This window comes from Lissotriton helveticus, chromosome 5_1 (genome assembly GCF_964261635.1).
Source record: "Lissotriton helveticus chromosome 5_1, aLisHel1.1, whole genome shotgun sequence".
NCBI classification, from domain to species: domain Eukaryota; kingdom Metazoa; phylum Chordata; class Amphibia; order Caudata; family Salamandridae; genus Lissotriton; species Lissotriton helveticus.
Window position 1 is genome coordinate 1,279,520,272 of NC_136065.1, and position 21,761 is coordinate 1,279,542,032.

At 41.8% G+C, this 21,761-nt stretch overlaps 1 protein-coding gene across 1 annotated transcript in view; it reads right to left on the bottom strand.

The window, feature by feature from the left end:
* The window catches only part of IPO9 (importin 9), a 514,800-nt gene that overhangs the window by 278,092 nt on the left and 214,947 nt on the right, over positions 1-21,761 (bottom strand). Inside the window, exons 11-13 of the mRNA XM_078644100.1 lie at positions 14,179-14,330; positions 12,683-12,781; positions 11,970-12,076 (exon numbers count right to left, since the gene is read on the bottom strand). Of these exons, the coding sequence (XP_078500226.1) occupies positions 11,970-12,076; positions 12,683-12,781; positions 14,179-14,330 (358 nt within the window). The remainder of the gene's footprint in view (positions 1-11,969; positions 12,077-12,682; positions 12,782-14,178; positions 14,331-21,761) is intronic.

The window sequence follows — 21,761 nt, forward strand, 5'->3', positions numbered from 1 at the left end:
CTTTGAGTAGGTGAGATAGTTCTTTGGAATGTTTCCTTTTCTTTGGTGCTTTGTCTGGAGATTGTTTGCTTAGCTCTATGCAGTATCCGTACTGTATTATGTTTAAAATCCACGTGCCTGTGGTTATTTCCCTCCATTTTTGAAGGTAAAAATGTAGTCTTCCTCCTACTTGGGTGGTACGATGGAGGATCTGTAAAGTTGTGTCTATTTGTACCCTCAAGTGTTGGTGAGTGTACTGTCTGGTGCTTGAAGTCACTTTGTTGAGGTTTGTTTTCCTCCCCTTTGTGGCTGTCCTCTGCCACGGAAGTGCCCACAAAAGGATGCTCTGCCTTGATTCTGCCAGTTTTGCTGCTGTCCCTGCTGTGTACCCTGGTTCCCTGTTTGGTATGTTTGTTGGAAACCCTGAAGAGAGGTAGTGTCGGTTGATGTGTACCTCTACCTTCTGGTCTCCTTGATGGTGTTTCTCTGGGTAGGCCTCTGAACTGGAGCACCCCCATGGACCTCGCAATTTCATTGTCTTTTTTCAGTGGATTAAGTTTTTCATCCACCACACTCCCAAACAATTGCTCCCCGTTAAATGGTGAGTTGATGATGTTGCTTTGAACCTCAGGTTTGAATCCAGAAATTCGAAGCCATGCATTTCTCCTTTCTGTGATTCCAATCATCATTTGTCTGCAGATGTTTCGGCAGCATCTAAGGCAGATTTTAAGCAAGTATTTGCAATGTTTTCCCTTCCTCTACTAGGTGGGTAGCTCGCTTTTGGAATTGTTCAGGAAGGTGTTTCAGCAGCTCTCCTACTTCTTCCCAATGTTGATAGGCGTGTCGGTTCAATAGTGCATTTGAATTGGCTATGCGCAGTTGATTGGCTGCACTCCTCTCTACCTTTATTCCAACCAGGTCCATCCTTTTGCTTTGCCTGTCTGGTGGTGGATCTACTGTAGCTGGGGCATTAGCTCGTTTCCTTGCCGTTGATGCAATAATGGAGTCAGCTGGCACCAATACCCTGATGTAGAAGGGGACTTTTGAAGAGTGTACTTCTTTTCAGCTCTTGGGAGTTATAGCTTTGCATGTAGCTGACTCCTTGAATGCCTCATTTCCCTGATCCAGTACGCTTGGTAGAATTGGGAGAAATTGGTTTCTTGATTGTGTAGGCATTAGTGTCTCTAATAAAAAACATGACTGTGGTTTTTCCTCCTCCAGAGGCACTCCCTAGGTGTCTGCTGCCTTCTTTACCACTTGATTATACATGCCAATGTCATCTGGAGGTTAAGACCTGGAAGATGTCTCCACATCCTTCTCCGGTGATTCAGCATCGAGATCTTGCCATTGGAGGTCCTGATTCTACGAGATGCAGATTCTGTATAAGGACTCTTGTTCTTCCTCCTCCTCGACTGGCTCACGGGTTGTCGGTGGATTTATGTCCACGACTACTGTCTCCCCTGTAGTATCCTTTGTTTTTGGCGGAATTTTGAAAAGCTTCACGTTCCGTCAAAGTTTCTTTTTCGTTGCAGTATATTTGCCATTTCTGCTTCAAGCCTTTTCCTCTTCCTTTCTATCTCGTCTGCGTGTGTTTTGGCGTCGAGATCGTCTGCCTTTCGTTTTTCGTCTGTCGATGCCGAAACGGTCATCGAGGGTTGCTTGTGTGTCTTTTTCGGCACAGAAGCGTCCTTTTGCTAAGCGTCTTTCGCCGTCTTCGCCCTTTCGAGGACATTTGCTGTTTCGGAGTCCTTATCGAAGGATCCTACAGTGTGTTTTGGCTTTGCTCTGTCGCGGTCGTAGAAATCTTCGCCGCCGGGGCTGCCTTAGTTATTTTCTAGCCCGTTTTTTGGGACTCTTGAGGTTTTTTCAGGGTCGACGACTCCTTTACCTCTTTCGACGTCTTCTTTTCGACGTCCACGACCAAAATTTCTCTTTCCTCGTTGCCCTCTGGTCCTTCGGCGACATTATCTTCCTCTTCACTGGAGAGACCCAGGTCTCGTAACGATGGTGGTGGTCCATGGCCCTGCATGTTGTGATTGGCACGTCACTGTCTCTCTCTTACCCTCAAAGTTTTCGGGGTGAAGACCGCTCAGGCTCGGACGATCCAGCAGCAGGCACAGGTTACAGACTGGGTGCTGATCCTTCTGTGCGTACTTGGTGACAGTTCTGGCAAAATCTGAACGGTGTCTTGTCCATTACCGTGTCCAGGGAGCCCCCTTGCATGCTCATTCTTTGATTGTCGAAGATCTCAATTTTCGACTCCTCGTTGATCTTCTCTTACTCCGGGCAGTCGAAAGAAGTTCCTCACGCTTTTTCTTCTTTATTTCTTCAATTCTTCTTCATTTCTTCGATTCTTCTCCCCAATCTTGGGAGCTCCTCCGTAACGATCCAGACCCAACGGCGGAAAAAAAGATTCTGAAAATGGCTACCAGAGGGGGAGCTTCCGGATGAAGCCCGTCGACGTCACAGAAAGACACCAAATGGTACGTCGTCAATGCCCACAACAACAAAAAGAAGAAATACTACAATTCCGGACCCAACAACCAGATGGCGGAATAATGCACAGCATATTGAATCCAGAAAGATTCACGCTGCAAAAATGGGGTTCAAATAACTAGAAACATCTCAACTTATCAGATGCTACTTTCGCATGACCTTGGAGAGCTTCAGGGCCCAAATTATATGCAATTTCTTCTGTTGTCAATGATGGGGTGGATCCCACCCATCAAGATGATAATACTGTGCAAACTTTCTATAACTGTTTAATTATATTCCCATTCACCTATCAACTGTGTTCTTTTGTCAACTTATGAAGGTGCTGTTGTGATTGCTCCGAGGGATAAACAGCCCAGTATTAAAAAGGCCTCCCTCATTAAATCAATAAATGAAAATGGCCTGTCTGTATCGGACACATTCTTATATGACAAAGCTGTGCAAGAGCACTTTGTGAAATAAAGGTTCAGAGATCACATGTACGGAGAGAGCAGGCACTTGCAAGAACTCACTTGTTAATAACTGTAGTATGTAAATGCCGCTTTCTCAGCGTAAAAAAGTAGATGGAATTGGGATGACTGGATCGGCCGATGGAAGCTGACAAGAGAAACCAGATATGACCTGCCATTTTCACCCTTGCTAAATGTGGCGTACAATCTATTAGTAGTAGCTTTTTTTTACCCTTTACTTCAAGTCCAAAATTTGCTTTAATAATTTAATTAATTTACCATACAATTTAACTTCGATTAAACAACCTTTACTCCACAGTAGCGGTTTAATAATGAGGTGTATAAGACAGTCTCACTATCAGCAGACAAGTATATAGAATACATTTTACATTGGGTCTGCATAAATAAATCTGTATCAAAGGCAACATGACTGAGGTAACTCTGGGGTAACTCTTCATGTGCCTTACTTCTGAAATTACTATTTTAGTATTATATAAATGTATATTCACGTCACAAAGAGACCAAAGCTACACTTACAAAGGCATTTTTACTAGAAACATGAACCTACCAGCAACATCATCCTAATTATGTATGTCATTTAAGAAAATTAGGCGTCCGCAACATTTTATTAAAATCAGGAGTCATTGCGGGTATAGGATGGTACCTATCTATGTGTACAAGTCAACTAGTAGACAACCTTTAATCCAATAAGAACTTCCTGCGAAACAGTTAAGAGATTGTTTCAGAAAATTCCAGATATCTTTATGGAATGAGGTAATTGATAGAGTTTCAGCAAATATTTCAACCATTTTATTGCAGAAAAATAAGTCCTTGACCCAATTTTTTTTAACATAACCCAACAAAGCGGCAAGTTGTGAAGCATGCTTCTGGAAAGCAATAGTAAAAATAAGTCTAAAACACTCGTGTACAGATGTCATCAATCATTGGGCAAGTCCACGCTAAGTGTATAAAGTCTGCTCTATCTTTCTTACACCTGGGACATTCCGGATGCACATCAAGACTTCTATCACATAATTTGGCAGTGGTGTAGTATATTCTGTGCAGGACTTGTAATGAATACATCTACGCCTACTATTGAGTGAGACCTCACCCGTTTGAGGACAGCAATATCTCCAGATCGAGTTAGTCCGGTTCTCTCCAAGGTCAAGACCCAATTACTCCTCGTTCTCAAACCATGCGATTTGTGTATTTCGGACATCAACTGGTATACTTTGGAAAATGGACAGTGAGAGTTCTCTGTGGTAATAACATAATTCAGCACCATCAGGGAGAGTGGCTCTTTTGGAAAAATCGAGATAGTGGGCCTGAATCTTGTGCCTCACTCTGAAGTACAAAAGTACATCAAATACACAAAAGGTCATGGGAGGAATGCTTGCAATAAGTGTAACCAAAAACAATTCCTTGTGGTACATCGTTCTTTGTCCCACCATTCCAACACATTTTGGACTCAGCCAGAGGCAATAATTCTTGATCATGTTCCTAAGGAACAGTCCAAGCTGAACTGCCGGACCAAGTTCACCCCGAGCTATAACACAAGCAACCCAAGATTGTTTTCGCCCTGAATGAGGCTCATCAGTCAGGTGTATCTTGGTTCCAGTGGCACAATGAGCACAGGACCCAGAACTGGGCAAACCCATGCCTTTTTAGGGCGGTACATCGGTAAACTAAAAAATACAGCTGAAGGAGATATCCCGGCCTCTATTTTTTTAATTTTCTATGTGTCTACACATAAATCAGACATCTTCGTTAACTCAACATGCCACAGCTGCTGTTTGGCTTTGGGGTCCAGAGTGGCCATTAGTAAAGGAATATGAAACAGGGAGACGTGAGGTGAGCAAATTGGTCTAGTCCTGCAATGCACTTTAATTTGTTCTATGCATATCGAGTGTGCATACTGGTACTCCAATGGACTGAAGGACGTTTTGAAGACTGCAGAATAACTGTAGGCAATGCTAAAGGCAGGGTCTTTTCAACTTCAATTGTGCATAATGGACATACCAGCCATGCGCATAGCAAGCCAGTGCTACTCAATGGTATAGTTGAGGTTCGAGAACCGCAAATTTGACAGAGTGCCCAGTTTAAACATTCTAGTTTATCTGCCTAAACACATTTCAGGAAAGGAATTCTGATAGATTTAAAAAAATGTGTTGGGTACAGTGTGAGGTATACTTATAAAGAGGTATAATAATTGGGGCTGGAACACCATCTACATAGCCACCACTCACCAGCCAGAGAAATAGGGAGGGGTTGCCATCTGGCCAATGTATCGTGCACTTTAACCAGGGATGCCCCAAAATTATTTTCCAGTATTACAGTTGAAGGGTCTTTTAGAATTCTAATTACTACGTTTTGGATTGAGTCCTCAGAGCAGAACATTAAAAATGTAATTTAGAGATAACGCTTGTTAACAGAAACACTATTGATATAGTCCCATTTACCTGGAGGCCTGAAACTCTTCCAAAATGAAGGAATTCTATAAGTGTATTAAAATTTTGGCTACGATGTTTTTTTAACTTTTATTTTTGCATTTTATATAATTAAACGCAACATAAGGTGCATGGTAACAGGTGCCATTGTTACATTCACAGAATGCAGGTACACAAATAATACGTCCAGTAGACTGTAATAATCTTTCCGACTATCAACACATAATGTAGAGTTAAGCGGTATGGACCGTAACCAAGGTACACTACAGCTTTCGGTCATGCACCTACGACAAGGTTCAATGTCCCATTCAACTCTGGTCTTTTCCATCCAAATCCGTGCCTGGTCAACATTGCACCCCATGCTTCCAAATCCTTCGATAACCTTGTCATCTGTGTGGGAGAGCTTCATATGCTGTTTCTCTGCAACACCCCATTCTAACACATTTGGCTAGGATGTTTATCACAGTACGATTGTAATAAGCATACAGAGAAATAATATAGCTATCTTTACAGATGACTTTCTGCTATTGGCATAGTTCTTTCATATTTCTGATAAAAGTTCAGTGCCAATTACATAAAGAATATGGGTGGAAGGGGAATCTTTTCCTGCCTTCATTGTGGGCATTAATTGCCCATTTACCTCGATGGGTGCTATCGGATTGCTATACAACAATGTTATCAAGACAACTATCCCTTTACCCGGTTCCATTCTTCTCAACATCACAAATAAATAAGAGCAGTCTAGTGAGTAGAATTTTTTATGCGCATCCAGAAGCTTAGTGATTGCGGGGAGCTCTGGATTTTTTGGAGCACCAAAGAGAAGGTAAGTTATCAGAGGTTGAGCGCTGGAGAATCTAACTTGATTGTTGCATTGACACCAATCCTCCTATATGAGGGTGTAGCCGATTAGAAATTATTTTGGCTAAAATCTTTGTATCTATATTGACTAAGGAAACAGGCCTATATGGCTAAATCGGTACGGACTTTATCAGGCTTTATCGCGTAGGAAATTGTTGACTCGCGCAAGGATGGAAGCATCTGGAATGTTTCTCTAGCCTCTCTAAACTTTTCCAGAAGAGGGGTAGCCAATACATCCGAAAATTCTGTGCTCGTGCTGATTTCCCCTCAGGAAGTGATTTAATCACCTCTTTAATCTCTTTGACAGATATTGGTTAATTTAATGGCTCCTCTCTCATGACCCTCTATTCACACTAGACAGACCACAGACATATTGCTGAAAACAGTTGTCACTGACCCTTTTACCCTCCTACAGCTCAGACTACATTTTTGTAAATTGACAGAATATCCAGGAAGTGTGTCTCTTACTATTGTCATCAAGGACCTCTAGCTCTTAATCGACAAGCAAGTGTTCTTCTCGGCCTGTATCCTTCCACAAAATGCTGCAACTGCACATATTTCCCTAGAAATCAGACTTCTGTCACCTCCCTTTTGAAATGTAATTGAAGCGGAATGTAACTGCTTGCCAACGATCTCATCATGTGTGTCTCAGCTTTCAACTTCTAATCTAATCTTCAATCTATATTTTGGAGTACATGTATTTATGAAAACTATGCAGGAGTCAGTAATCATGCCTTGCAATATTTGGACTCTGCCTTCTTTATGTGCAGTCTGAGCAATACATTAAAATGTATCCCTTTTTCACTTAGATTACCTCTCCCCTAGATGAGGAGTTATAGGACGCTAAATATCAATACCTACCCCAAGCTTAATCAAATGTAGTCTCATATAAAATTCCAAGATGTGTTTCTTGGAAGTAGACCAGGACTGCCTGTAGTCTATTTAAATATTCCAGAACAACTGTTTTTAAGGGTTCTTCCGACCTCACAGATTCCAGGTTACAGAATATATAAAGAGATCTCTACAGTAACTAACTAAGCCCCCATTCCAAACTAAGTGCCCTGGCATGTAATCTGAGCATCAGTACTAGCCCGTTCTGAATATGAACAGTGGATATTCTGTGACGGTTGAACAAAAATGTTTCCCATGTAATCCTCTTCCAACTCTCCACACTGATAATTCCAATGCTCAGTAGACACAAGTCTGGGATAATATCGCCACCACTCAAGCCCTTTATTCTGTATAGTATCCTTGCACATATCAATCATGCAACCTATCTACAGTAGGCTCATCCTCTGTTATCAGGCTGCATTCATGGGTCCATGGTTTGTACAACAACATTCACAGTTCTGTCTTTTGGCACTCTGGCTAATTAACAAGGCAGTTTATGTGAATATAATACCCAGGCAAATACCAATAAACACTAGCACATGAACAGTGGCATTTGCCAACCAAAATTGAAATAAAAATGATCAAACAACGTTTTTGCACATTTGGTACATTTTAATTACTATTCTAAAACATAATTCAATGATAAAACAATTTGGTACATTAATATACATACATGATAAAGTATTTCAGCATTATAGCATATGCATAAGTTCAGACATTCATCAAATACATTTATGATACAATAAAAAGATGTTTTCCTGTCTACGCGTTTCGACACAAGTGTGTCTTCCTCAGGACTGTACCATCGTATTTCTAGTGGTACCGACTAGTAATAACGGTTAACATCATAGATTGGTAAGCAGAAGAATTTAGACCGTTATACGGGTGGATTCAGCTGATCAAAATTCCCAGAAATGGATGAGGGATATTAGATTCAAGTTTAAAAACCAGCAGTATAGCGGTCACGTCTCAATAGATTAGTAGTAGCCTCACGGATGTTTGCGTCTTTTACTGCAATATTGTCATTTTAGAAAAACCGGCTGCCAAAGATTCCCGGCGACTTTCTACCTGTTTGAATGTCAATTTACGTAAACCGTCTGCAAGTGGTTCCCGGCGTCTTTATTTCATAATTTGCACCCTCTCTCAATGTCGAATAACGTGAACTGGCTGCAAGCGGTTCCCAGCGTCTTTATTACGTGATTTGAAGTGGAAAACACGGACCGGTAGCACGGAGATCCCGGCGGTATCTAATTTTTCGGCAAGACAAAGCAGAGCAGAATATATAAAAGTATGACAATAAAGCCTATCTTACAATCGGAGGTGGGGGGTACAAAACCACAGCACGAAAGCTTAAGTGTTTATTTCAGTCATTGAGGACAATTTCTCATGTAGTGTGGTTTTCAAAGTCTTCTTGTTCCCTGGCAACATGGATCACCTCAGTGCTTTAAGTGCAGGTTGCTGTTTCCTTTTCCGTAAAAGGGACATCATAGCTTCAGGGTTAGTGACTAGGTTTTGCAGGGAGTACAGCAGAGCTGAGTTCAAGCCGTGATGGTGTTTCTTGTTGGTGTTTTTGTGCTTGCATTAATGCTTTAAAGACTTCTTGCACAGCAATTGTTAAGTAAGGTTAGAGTTGGATCTTAGGCCCTTCGTAGCTGGAATCTCTTACGTCCCAGACAAACCTCAGTGCCGCATCAGGGTCAAGGTACTAATAGTTCAGCGATGAGCCTCACTGGAGCCTCAGTAGGTGGTTTGGGTGTCAGCCACCTGTGAGTGGGCTCAAAAATGACACATAGGGAGAATGAGTTAGCCCCGAAAAGTGACTTCAGCAAATTCTCTATGAAGGGTGCAGCTGAACATGTATTTTCAGACAGCAGAATCCAGATGCTGCATAGATTATTTCTCCTTGGCCGTGTCTCCAAATCTTTTGACTGTATGAAATCTAAATCTCTTTCCAGTTCCTGTATCATCTTCTGTTCACTAAAATCATCTTCTGTTCACTCAAATCATCTTGCACTTTGGATAGGCATTTCTCTGCCTATCACTAAGCGTACTCAATATTTATAAAACAAATTCTTTCCTTCGATCAAAGTCAGTGCATGTTACTGTACCTCGTCTGTAGGTCAATAAATGTTAGATCCTCTCCAGTTGGAGACAGACTCCGAGCGCCTGGCCTCAAAGGTTAGCTTTGCCTGTTTTTGATCTGCTTTACCCTTTTGGGCTCTTACATGGCTAGGCAGTGTTTTCTCAAAAAGAAAGTGTCACTTGAGCCCCTCTGTGTCATAACTACCAGTTCCACAGCTGGGCAATGTTTGTATTCACTGTGTATATATCCATATGAAGTGAAGCATTCACAGCGGTGTTATGGTCCTGTATCTATTTTGCCAGGAGCAATTCCACAATTAGACTGGAAATGACTTCATAGTGAAGTCACTCTCAATGCTATTATTGCCAGGAGTAGCTTAGTCATTCAAAGTGGTCTTCCTTTCTGAAGGGAGAGGGGGGGGGGGGGCTGAGTTTTACATTTTAGTGTTTCACTTTTGCCATTCGATTTTAAGTTTCCATTAGCAGTCATTTTACTATATCAACAGTGGCTAGCTGTTTTGACACTCAACTCCTAATAAGACTATCAATGCCTGCATGTTACATCTTGGCTCCCAGACTCCTCTTGAGTTGTACTTCCTCCCTCAGTCCCTCGGGTGCATACAAGGGTCCAAGGCACCAGATTCCCCCCCTAACCTCTTAATCTGATCTGCTCCAGAGGTATCCAGCTCCCGTTTTCTCAGTTATGTCCACCAAGACCAATCTCTCTAGACAGTGGGCCCCGTGAGACACGAGCATCACTCCTCAGTGTGCCCTTTAATGCCCGGTGATGGATCAAACCCAGATCTTTTGACTGGGTGTGAGTGTTTGATTGGTTCAGATGCTCCGTCCATCACCACCCCCTTTTGTACCGCTTTTGGCCGCCATAAGTGTGGCAGGGTATGCTCAGACGTGAGTCCCTTGCTCTCTTTGCCACTGGATTCAAGCAAGCCGGGCTGAAGACGGCTGGAATGCCAGAAACCGGTCCTCGGAAGCTTGTTTCCGGTCCAGGGAAGGCATGGCTTGGCAGTTCGGGCTCGACTGTTCCCATGAGGCACAGGGTCAGACTGATTTGCATATAGCCATGTCTGAACTGGGGTGGCAGAGTGGGCTAAAGAACGGTGATGGATCAAACCCAGATCTTTTGAGTGGGTGTGAGTGTTTGGTTCAGATGCTCCGTCCATCACCACCCCCTTTTGTACCGCTTTAATGCCCGCAGGCCCTAGTCACTGAGGCCCAAATACCACACTGCTGAACCCCAAAATTGCAGTCGCTGAACTAGGACAGCACTCCTATATTCTGCACAAGGAAATCTTGGGACAATGATGGGCAAACGTAATACAAATAGTTGGGCTTGTGTCAAGAAGCCACTCGTTCAAGTGGCCATATTGCTTAACAGTTCACTTGCAGCCCTTCCATTTCTCCCTCCTAAGTTACAGAAATCCTCTTAAAGGATTCTGAAGGATATGGGTATATCCGTATGGGGAGACCTGTTCCTTAAGTTATCTTTATAGGTTTGCAGAAGCATAAATCTAGAGCAGGGAACACTGTACTGATGATCTTGCAGAACAATAGAAAGTGACTGGCCAGAAGCCTGGGAAGTTGAATTGGAGCTTCAAACCCCTGACAAACCCTGGAAGTATTACTGTGCGGAGGTTAGAGGCATAAATTAAATTAAAGTTAGTCTATAGTCCATATTATACTCAGGAATGCATAGCTAACTTCTCGGTGGGTGGTGGAATGCAAGAAGTGCAAAGCAACAAATACAGGCTTTCTTCATATTGTGGTTGTGTTCACTCCGGTGCTAAAATTCCAGACTGAGACTTTTGCCTCCCTGGAGGAGATGGTATAGCCACCCTGCTTTCAGCACGTGAGCTCCCCATTCTGGGTGACACCACAAAAAAATACCCAAGAAAGCAAGTAAAAATTGTGAGTATGGTGTAGCGCCTGGCTAAACATTGGTGTTGATGTGTTAAATGATAACTAAGCCACCTAAGGAGGAAATGCAGCTGAATGATATGGTATATTGCAATGAACTAAATAAGGCCTACAACAATGTTGTGCACCTTGGGAACTAGTGTGATCATAAGTGCAGCAGAAAAATGACAATGAAACATTATCTTACAAGGCCACTGCCTTATGATTACAAGCACCATTTAATCAGCTGACTTTGGAGTTGATATACTGATGCACTGTAATGTTTCCCTAGGAATCGAACAATGCTTATAGCTGTTATTTCATGGTTTCTGGTGTCACTATTGCTTGCTGTACACCCTCCATTACTTCCTTCCAGATCTACCATTTATCTTTTCTCCCCTCTCAGGTTTTGTTTTCATGTACCAACTTCTCTAAAAAGCCATCTTGTTCAGAAGTATAACCTCACATCACTATGTCCTGTACTATTTTCCTAATTTCATACCAGTTTATATTTTGCACTGATACCACTGGCCACCATCAGGCCATCCCCCTCGCTGATATATATTTAGCTTTTCTTAAAATGTGAATGGTCTATAAAGTTTTCATTCTATTGCAGCACTTACCAACAACATTCTAAGTTTTGCAAATTCTTCTGAACTGTTTCGATCATGCTTTGATTCCCTAATTTACAAACCCTACTCATGCTTTGATCCTGCCCCTTCGACAATATCCTGATTGTACTCCTTCAAAGAAATACTCAGTCCAAACCCTGTAAGAATCGCTCATGCCTAGATCCAGCCCCTTCTAGAACCATCCTATTTAGGATCCATTCTTTTCCAATTTATCTCTTCCTTACCAGTGCTCAGACCCATGGCTCTTTGTCTGCTCGGCTTCTTGCAGATGTCTGGTCGCCGCTGCAGCCAATGCTGCTGCACTCTCATTCTGAAATTCTGTAGAAACAGCCTGAAAAATTAAAAGTGGAGGGGAGTTGGAGGAGTAAATTAATAACGGCCAAGGATGCACCTTATTCTAGGGATGTGAAATTATTTAACCAAGACTAGATCATTCTGTCATGGATGACCAGTGCTTCAGAAATGTATTGACTACTTTCAAGTCCAGAAAAGCCAAAAGATGTATTATATATCAGTTGAAAATAGAGGGATTTGGGTGTGATGTAAGGGCAAAGAAGATTTGATATGCAGATTTTGAAGTTTCTTGACCACGGAGGGAGGGGAAAACTCAAATGCAGTCTTGCAGACAGACATTGTAATTAGTAGACAAAGAAAGTTGTGCTTGTACCGAGTTCTGGAATTCGGGAAGACGGATTGTAAGGGGGGTTGTGGGGGGGATGGGGGTGTGGGGGGAATGGGGGGGGGGGGTGATTACTCCATTGGGGAAAAAAGCAAATCTTGTGAATTGGAAAGAACAAAAGGGCAGTGAAACATTGGAGGACGATACCTGTTAAAAGAGTGGAAGCGAAGCTTTAACATTCATTATTCTCAGATTGAGAAAAGAAAGTTCTTGCTTCTTGTCATGGTTAATTGTAGTCTGCCAAGCAGTAGTTCTTACCAGCAGTAGGTCCTGGGCAGCAATACGCACAGTGTAGGAGAAAGTGTCATCATCTTCATCTTCCACAAACTGCTGCGGATTCGCCGTCCAAACTTTTATCTAAAAAGTAATCTAAAATGAAAATAGTGGTGGGGCAGTACAACAAAATAATTCTGCAGAGATTTTTCGAAATTTTTAATTGGACTGATCTGTATCTCAAATCAGATAATCTTTATTCAGTATACAATGAATAGTATAACCATAAAAGCATACAATATTATATATATGTTAAACTTTAAAAACAATCTGTAGGGAATTAAAAAAGGATAGTTAATTATCTGTATCTATTATTATGCAATAGGCAATTTCTAATTTGCATAAGCAATATTCCACTGCTCACTTGTATTACAAAACCAATACTTGTGGTCCATTTCGATTGTGTATTTAAGAGTCTTGTATAGCGCTCGAGGGACTGCCTGTCCATTATGGCCAGAGGAGATAGCTGTGAAGCGGGGGGGGAAGATGAGGTGACATGTAGCGTGGAAGGGGGGGGATCCGGGCGAAGAGGGCAGGGGAGCCAACGCTTAGTAGGTTGAATCATGCGTGGGATGCACCTAGGGGGTAGGCCTATATTGATCTTGCCAAGGGAATTTTGCATGTATATTGTTATAACTGTACCAATGCACTTTCACTGTCACCTGAAATGTACTTACATGGAGCTGTTATGATCAATAAAAAGAATTTTTTTTTTTTTTTTTTTTTTAAAGAGTCTTGTATAGCATTTCTTTGTATAAATATGAGATACTATGGCATAGACTATAATGACAATAGTGCAGAGTGAGTGCTTTAAATGTAGCAGGTTCTTTGGGAAATTCTGGCAGAGTTGTCCTTGGTACATTGTGGAGTGGGAAAACAGTTTTTGCACATTCAAATATCAATTGTTGTTAGACACTATCAAATCACACTAAAACCCATCAGTTTCCTATTACGGAGGGTCAACCTGACAGACACTATGACAAACATTCAATCTCGTTCTAGACAATACAAGGGAATACAAATATAGGTGAACATGTTCTCAACTATTGTGCAGCAATGGATATGGGCATTTTACCTCTATTGTTTTTAATTGCAGCCAACGTCTTGGGAACAGTAAAACATTTTATTGTTAACTCTTCTGGGCGTGCTGAGTGCAATATTGAAAGGCAGTGCAATATGAAATGAAAAACATCCATTTTTTAATTTTAGAGTGCCTTTTCGTAATGTTGCAACTTTTTTGTGTTCGTAGAGCATGGTAGCAGATTCAGAAAACTTAAATCACTTTTGTGTCCAGGATACCCTGCACAATTCCAAAAATATCTGTTCCCATAAACCCCCAGATTTTCCTCCCATCCACAGACAAATCTGCTGTATAATCCACTTCAGGCACATATAAACCTACCTAATCGCTACAGATTCAATACTACCCTCACTACCACCACTCACAGATCCCTCAACTCCCTTCCCAGTTCCCTTTTTACCTGCTCTTCAGTGATCTGCATATACAGAATCATGTAGTATATGAGCTCAGGCAGCGCCTTCTTCACTGTACTTTTAAACTTGTTATTTTCCAGTAATATGTGAACAAACTCAAATATACTGAACACCAAGTTCTCAAAGCCGAGGACTTCTCCTGAAAAGAATAAACATACAGAGTTAATTCTTAAAGTGTGGCAAAATGTTCTGTAGATGGTCTAAAACATAAAATGAAGAGACTTTGCACTAGCAGAAATTATCCTGAACCTGGTGGCCATATTTTGAAATCTATAAATCTCTTGACACTTTGATCACCACATTCCCACGTAGTTGAGTTCTACCAACAGCAAACTGTGTCTGCAAGTTTTATTATTATTTTGCCCACATAAAATGTAGGTGAATATGGACCTTCTAAAAAAAGTTTTTCTGTGCAATATGCCCATTGCAATATTTAAGACCTATATTGAAAATAGCAAAAATAAAATCGAAAAAAGATGCTCACAGGAAACTTTCTCCAAAAGCTTTAAATTTATCAGAGGTTATTTTTAATCAGATACATGTCCAATTTGAAGCTTTGATATTCCTTTTCTATTTTTCCTTTTCTTTTTAAGTTTTAGGAGGATGATGTACCTGATGGGGTCTACACAATAAAAGGGGCGGGATTGAGATGTCAAACACTGGCGCCAGAGGGAAGACTTACCCTTTGAAGCGAAATCCCTCATAACTGGACACTTGTCGACAGTTTTGTGGGAAAAAAACAATTTAGATGCTTGCTTATTATTTGAGAAAGGAATCTTTTGAGAGCCCACTCATATCAATGAAAAAATTTCTTTCTTTGCTCTCAGCAGTCTAGAAAGACACAGATTTTTATACACTGCAAACTTTGGGGGCAATCCGAAAGTAGGCAATAAAGGTTTTCACGGTGCAGATCCTCTTTATTTTTTACCATGAATGATATGATTTAAACAAGGCTCTCTGGCAGTAGCGGGTGCTACCGAACAGGGGTGGTGTGAGAGAGGGGAGACAGAAGGGGTGAGAAATAAAAAAGATAAACACTTACCTAAATACCTCTGGCCGCCACCTCCCCTCTGTCCTCTCTGCAGCAGGATGCACATCGCCTCCCAGAATCCCCTGACCAATCACAACGCTGCCTTACAGCAGCATTGTGATTGGTCTGAGCACTGTTGCTGGGCACTCAAAGAGGGACTGGGAGGCTGGACATGTTCGCCAAAGCTCTAATACAGCGGTGAAGAACATGCATAGTGCGCTTGATGGTTTGGCCATCCCGAAATAGACGGCCAAACCATATTGCGCATTTTGATGCAGCCACAACTCCTCCTCCCTGTGGCACGGGGAGCCCAGCCCCTCCCTGCCCCTGTAACAATTTGGCTACAACTGCAAGCTCAATACCAAAAGTAAAACAAAGTTATTTTAATTTTTTGTATTGAGCTTGCAGTTGAAACAGTGGCGACGCTCCTCCGCCTTAGCGGTGAAGCAGCCACAGCTCTGGTAACCAAAAGTACTTCTCAGAAGGTCCATCCTATTCCCCACAAAAGTGTCCAGTGCTGGCACATAGATACAGATGAGTAAACAACTACATTCACCTGGAAGCTGAAATAAAGAATATTAGCTAAATGTTTCGGTCACGTACTGGGAAGGAAGAGGAAATTGAAATGCTACAAGACATAAAATTATGTGCTATAGATACTCGAAAGTACAATATATATATATATATATATATATATATATATATATATATATATATACTGAAGACCTACCAGGCTTGCGAATGCAAGCATATCCCTACACATAAAATGCTGGAGATCCCCAGCGAACTAACATAGCCAGGTACATATGCTTAGTAGTTGTACAGTACTGGAGAGAGTTTGCTCCAGAATTTGGGAGACTATGCACATATATGCATATGGAACTCTTTAAATCGCTAAAGTAGCTATCATACACATCTTCTCAGATGCGGGAAAAATTAACCATCTTCCCGGGTAGCCAAGACACTCCATAATGACAGAAAAGTATGGATTATTTGGTCAAATTAAGAAGTAATTTTGACCTTTAAATACGAACCTGATAAATATTATTATTGTTGGACAATGGCCTTCTCTGAAGGGTCACCCCAAACCTTTTGCCTTCCTCCTCTTCTTTTTTTGACCTTTTTGTTGGCTTTAGGACTGAGCACTTAGCCACTGCTTACCAATGCTAAAAGTGAATGTGCTTCTCCCCTAAAACATTGTAACATTGGTGTATACACAATTGGCATAATTAGTTTACTTGTAAGCCCCTGATAAAGTGGTATACCTTATATCCAGGGCCTGTAACCTAAATGCTACTAGTGGGACGTCAGCACTATGCCACCTACACAAATAACCTTTCAAACCGGTCTCAGACCTGCAATTGCAAGGCCTGTGTGTGGAGTTAACTTAGCATTTGAAACTACGTACCAAGCCTTAAACTCAACTTTTATTACGCATAGGTCACCCAAAAGGTAAGCCCCAGGTAGCCCATAAGGCAGAGTGCTGGAAAAAAAGGTAGGACATGCACTTTTAAGTATCCATTGTCCTCACAGTGACAAACATTAAAAATAGTTTTTCACTACAGTTAGGCCTACTCTTCTCATAGGATAGCAATGGGAATTCCTTAATAAAACTTTTAAGCTGTAATTCCAGATTAGAAAGGAGTAGCTGCATCATGTTTCATATCTTTGAAATGGCAATGATAAATCCTTTTAACTGGTGAAGTTGGATATAACATTACTATTTTAGAATTGCCACTTTTAGAAAGTGGACATTTCTCAGCTCTTACTGCTCTGTGTGCCTTGCAACCTGTCTCCAATACACGCCTGGGGCTGGGTGGCAGCTACACTTTGTGCATTCCCTCTAGACAGCCACAAACACAGGAAGAGTAGGTGTGACAGAGAACTCCTCCACATTCATCTGCATTCTGATAGCTCTTCCTGAGCAGGAGAGAAAGGGGAGTTGGAACTTACCTAAAGAGGCTATGTCCTATTCCCCACACATATGGCGGATTACCCCCTAATGATAGTCTGGAGCCAGGGCTGGGATGAAAGGGGGACCTGTGCACTTCAAGGGCCTGCTCTGCAGTCACCCACAACTGGGTATTGTAGGAAAGTGAGTTTCTGTTGCAGTAACCCCCCACACTTTTTGCCCGACTACTGATGCACTTTTACTTGGTTTGCCCTGGGTCCCTGCCAATCAGGTTCCCAGGGCCTGTGTTCTTTCCCCAAACCTAACCCAATTGGCATCTCTGGCCACAGGTCAGTCCCTGGTAAGTGGTACCACAGGTACCCAGGGCACTGTGACCAGAGAAGGCCTCTACGGGCTGTAGCACTTATTGTGCCACCCTTAGAGGTGCTGTACCACTACACTCCCACACTGCCTTTGCAGGTTGCGTCTTTTGGTGTAAAACAAAGTGAAGTGTCGACATGGCACACCTCTGTTTGCCCTGCCTACAACCCACTGCCCTGGCATAGATCAGTCACCCCTCTAGTTGGGTGCACTATACCTGTCCTGGAAAAACTGTTGTTCTGCTTTGTTTTGCTGCCCTGCTGCCTGCTTATCTCTGCCCTGCTGAGAAGGACTGGACCCATCTCACTTGAACCAAGAGTGACTAAGGGAGTGCTGGCTTCTCCCTGTTCTGAAGTCTCAGGGCCATCGAACACTTCCTTCAATCCTCCAACAGCACCTGAACTCTGCCATTTGTAAATCCTGCCAAGTGGTGTCAAACCAGTCCTGGGCCCTTGAAAGGCGACTTCTGCTGTACAGAACCGTCAAAATCAACCTGGTGACTACTTTGTGCCAATCTGAACCAACACATTGCCCCTCGACACCGATGCAGGAGCTGATAGACAATGCCATGGACTGCACGCATAGAGGGCGAACAGCGTGACTAGACGACAATGCAGCACCTGCACCGTAAAGGGGTTTATCGACGAAGCCACACTGGAGGTCGACGCTTGCTCCATCAAGGGTACTTTCTCAGCCAGACATGCGCGAATCCTGTAGCCGGCCTGCATACCACTGAGGTCGGCTTGACCTTTGGATTTACCCTGGTATACAGCGACCAGATATCCCCTGTTGGCATTTTAAGACTATGCACTATAATTTTCTTTTAATCTTTAAAAAGTCATAACAGCGGTTCTACTTATTGGATATTTGTTGTTTTAGTCTTATTTGCCTCATAAAAATATGATCTATTTTTCTATTATTTTTGCAGTGTTTTCATTGTGTTACTGTGTGCGCACACGTTGCACTGTTGTAGGGATTCTGTGCAACTAAGCCTGGGATCACAGAATGTCAGTATGTAGGAACTGAGCCAACAAACCACATCAGTACCTATGAACCCTAATCCAAACTAGCTCACAGTGCCTTCCCTGCCAACCTTCACACAGTGACAGATAAGTTGGCACCCCAGATTACAACCCTCGAGTACTCTCAGGGAACTATGGAAACAGATTGTCACCTTTCGTTTTCTCACTCATGCATGTACATAATATACAAAGCAAACACACAAGAACAGTTTACAATGTTTTAAACTGTTTTAAACTATCATGCTCTATTATAAAAAACCATATTTAAAGATGTATATGCCGCAGTCTACCCTCACTACGTGGGCACAGTGATGTATCATAGATCTCTGGGATAAGAACCAAACCCAATACCTGAATTATTGTTGGGTAATCTGCTTATCAGAATACGCAAGGCTGGCGCGTTCGTCCACGGACCTTTCCGCTGCAAGAATCCCCATCTCTGTTTTTAAATGGCACGTCTCGTGTCTTTTTGAAAACCGCAAATGGGAATGTATGCCAAGCTAAGTTGCTAGCCGAGCAGAGAAGACAGGGCACTGTATTTGACCTTGTACGAGAAGTTCAGACAGAGTCCGAGAGAGCAGAACCAATAACAACAACATGTGCAGTGTTTTGCTTAAGTAATATCATGGCACCAAAATAAACGTGCTGAGCGCAACATGTGAAAAGTAGCCTACAACGAGCAGTTAGGCTAAAATAATGGAGAACGAAGTGGGCCCTAAAGGGAACTCAAGACACCCCCTTTTTGGTCAGGCAAGTAACGAATGGAGCAACTAGATAAACATCATATACAACAAGCTAAGCAAATTCAATGCTTTGCTAATAGAGAGGTTATTAGAAAAAGATTTACAACCGTAATAATAAAAAGCATAACATGTCAATTTGGGAACATGGCCAGATTAAGGTGTGTTGGAGGTATGTATGATGTTTCCCATGAGCTCAAGACAAAGTGAATCCAGGATGGACTCCATCTCCGAAGACAATGAATCCACCATAGCCCAGGTCAAATCATACAGAGAACAGACATGATCCTCGGTATCAGCCGATGCTGAGGAAGTATCCGGGCAACCTGCATCCATGCTATTAGAGCTAAAGTTAAATGAGTCATGTGGCGAAGAACTCCCCTCCTGTGAAAGGAGGGCCTCATACCTGGCATTGTGCCGCAGCCGCAAGCCAATGAGACAACGTCAAAATGGGTCATTAGAGAGCTCATCAAAAGGTTCATGTCCACAGGAACTAAAATTCGCAGAGCCAGGCAAATATCCAGTGCTCATTTGAAGGAGCAACAAACAATGAAACACGGGTTGAACACAGGTACACTAGACAGGGTGGAATGTCAATAACCAATCAAGATCCAGTTCTTGGAGCAGTAAGATTCCAAAGAACTTTACCAAATGTTCACAACATAACTGGAACAGTGGTAGTTCCAGAGAGCTTTGAGACAGAACATCCATTGCGGAGGAGCAAAAAATATAATCAAAATGCCGCAAATGAGTAATAACACCAATAGGATGATTCGGAACACCCTAAAACAAAGGGAATTAATAAAAGCCAGTATTACTCCAAAGATTTTCCAGAGGGAACGGACTATGCTAGAACCGAGAACATTAAAAAGTGAGCAAGATCGGTAATATTAGATGCATTAAAAATGTGATGAACTAATTTGCTGAAATGTATTGGGAGGTTGGTCTTTAACAAGGACTGGTTTTTACTGGATGTCCTTGCAACTTGTAATTCGGAGATTTAATCGAGCTGATGTTAGTGCTACTACTTTATGAAACAATAGTGCTCTGAGCATGCTTAACTTGTTAAAATCTGCCTTCAAAATTGGAATGAAAGACCACAACGAGCTATTGCTTCCTCCTTGCGGAGGTGGGAACAGCACGCTATTGCAGCAGGTGACAATGCAGCTTTTATTCCACAGAATTCATAATCATTTAATATTGAATAGCTTCCTTTTCAAAGAACTTTAATAAGGGGAATTATAAAAGACGTTGGGATTCCTTCTAGTAAATAGACCAGATGTGCTACAGAAGCTTTACATGGTCCATGTAATGTAATGGTAACGTGTTGACAAATAGGAAATTGTTTAACAGAAGAGTCGCATTCCTTTCCAATAAGGAAGAACTTATTTGCACGTTCACAGCAATAAGAAAATGGGAGGGAACATAATTCATGAATCAAGCTGCCTCCGCGGGGCTAATATCTGCCGAAGGGACAACATTTCACACGAGCTGCAAATTGAAATGTTGAAATTGGCAGAGATATTAGGTCATGTATTAACCATACAGCGGAAGCGGTTTCTGTTACAGTGAAAGGGAGTTTTTCCTATCTTCGAGACGTAACATTGTATAGATTGTAACTTTTTTGGACATTAGTCGTCATTTCTGTGTCAGATTGAAAGGCACGAATAGGTGGCTAGAATTCAGGTAATGCAACCATTTTTAAGGGTTTGAAGGGTCCAAATAAACTGCATGATGGATCTAACCTAATTTTGCAGATGGTACATGGAAGAGAGGTCACTCTGCATGATATCAATAACAGATGACACAATGTTATTCAAATTGCAAATGCGAGAATACAACGTATTAATAGTATTATCAACAGCAAGCCCTATCCAAAATTATCTTGATCAATGTCATGCACATGCAGTAGCTTCCATTTGAGACAATTGATAAATGTAATTAGAAGTAGGATAAATAAATCTTTTAGTATGCAGATATTTAGGACCGACAGAAAATCAGATAGGTCCATGTCCTCCGATAGAAGAGAAAGATATTTCACTGCAGTGTAGTGTGTTCTAACCATTTTCGGCACAATTTTGTCCACTGAATAGGTAGTAAAAAATTGCCCAGTTTTGCCATTGGGAATAACGAGGATCAGGTCTACTAGCTTTAAACGTCTGTGTGGAGTAAAAAAAACAGGCATGACATCTATTTGTGTCCACTGGTCACTGAAAGTGTGGTCTTAAATGTACAATTCTGTAACATACTATCAAGTTGATCAGCAGTGAAATTTGTTAAATGTTGCCAATTTTCAAACTGTGCAAAGGAAGGAATGGTTAGTGCATTAATTTCTTTAATTTTAGCCAATCCTAGGCATGCAGTCTACTTAATGGGGTCATTCAGAAAAATCATTTGAGTTGGAATTAAGCAGGCTCGAAATAAAGTATTCATACCCTGGACCTGCCAGGATTTTGCACCAGAAAAGAATTTCAAATCAATGGTGTTCTTCTAATATTCACAGCCT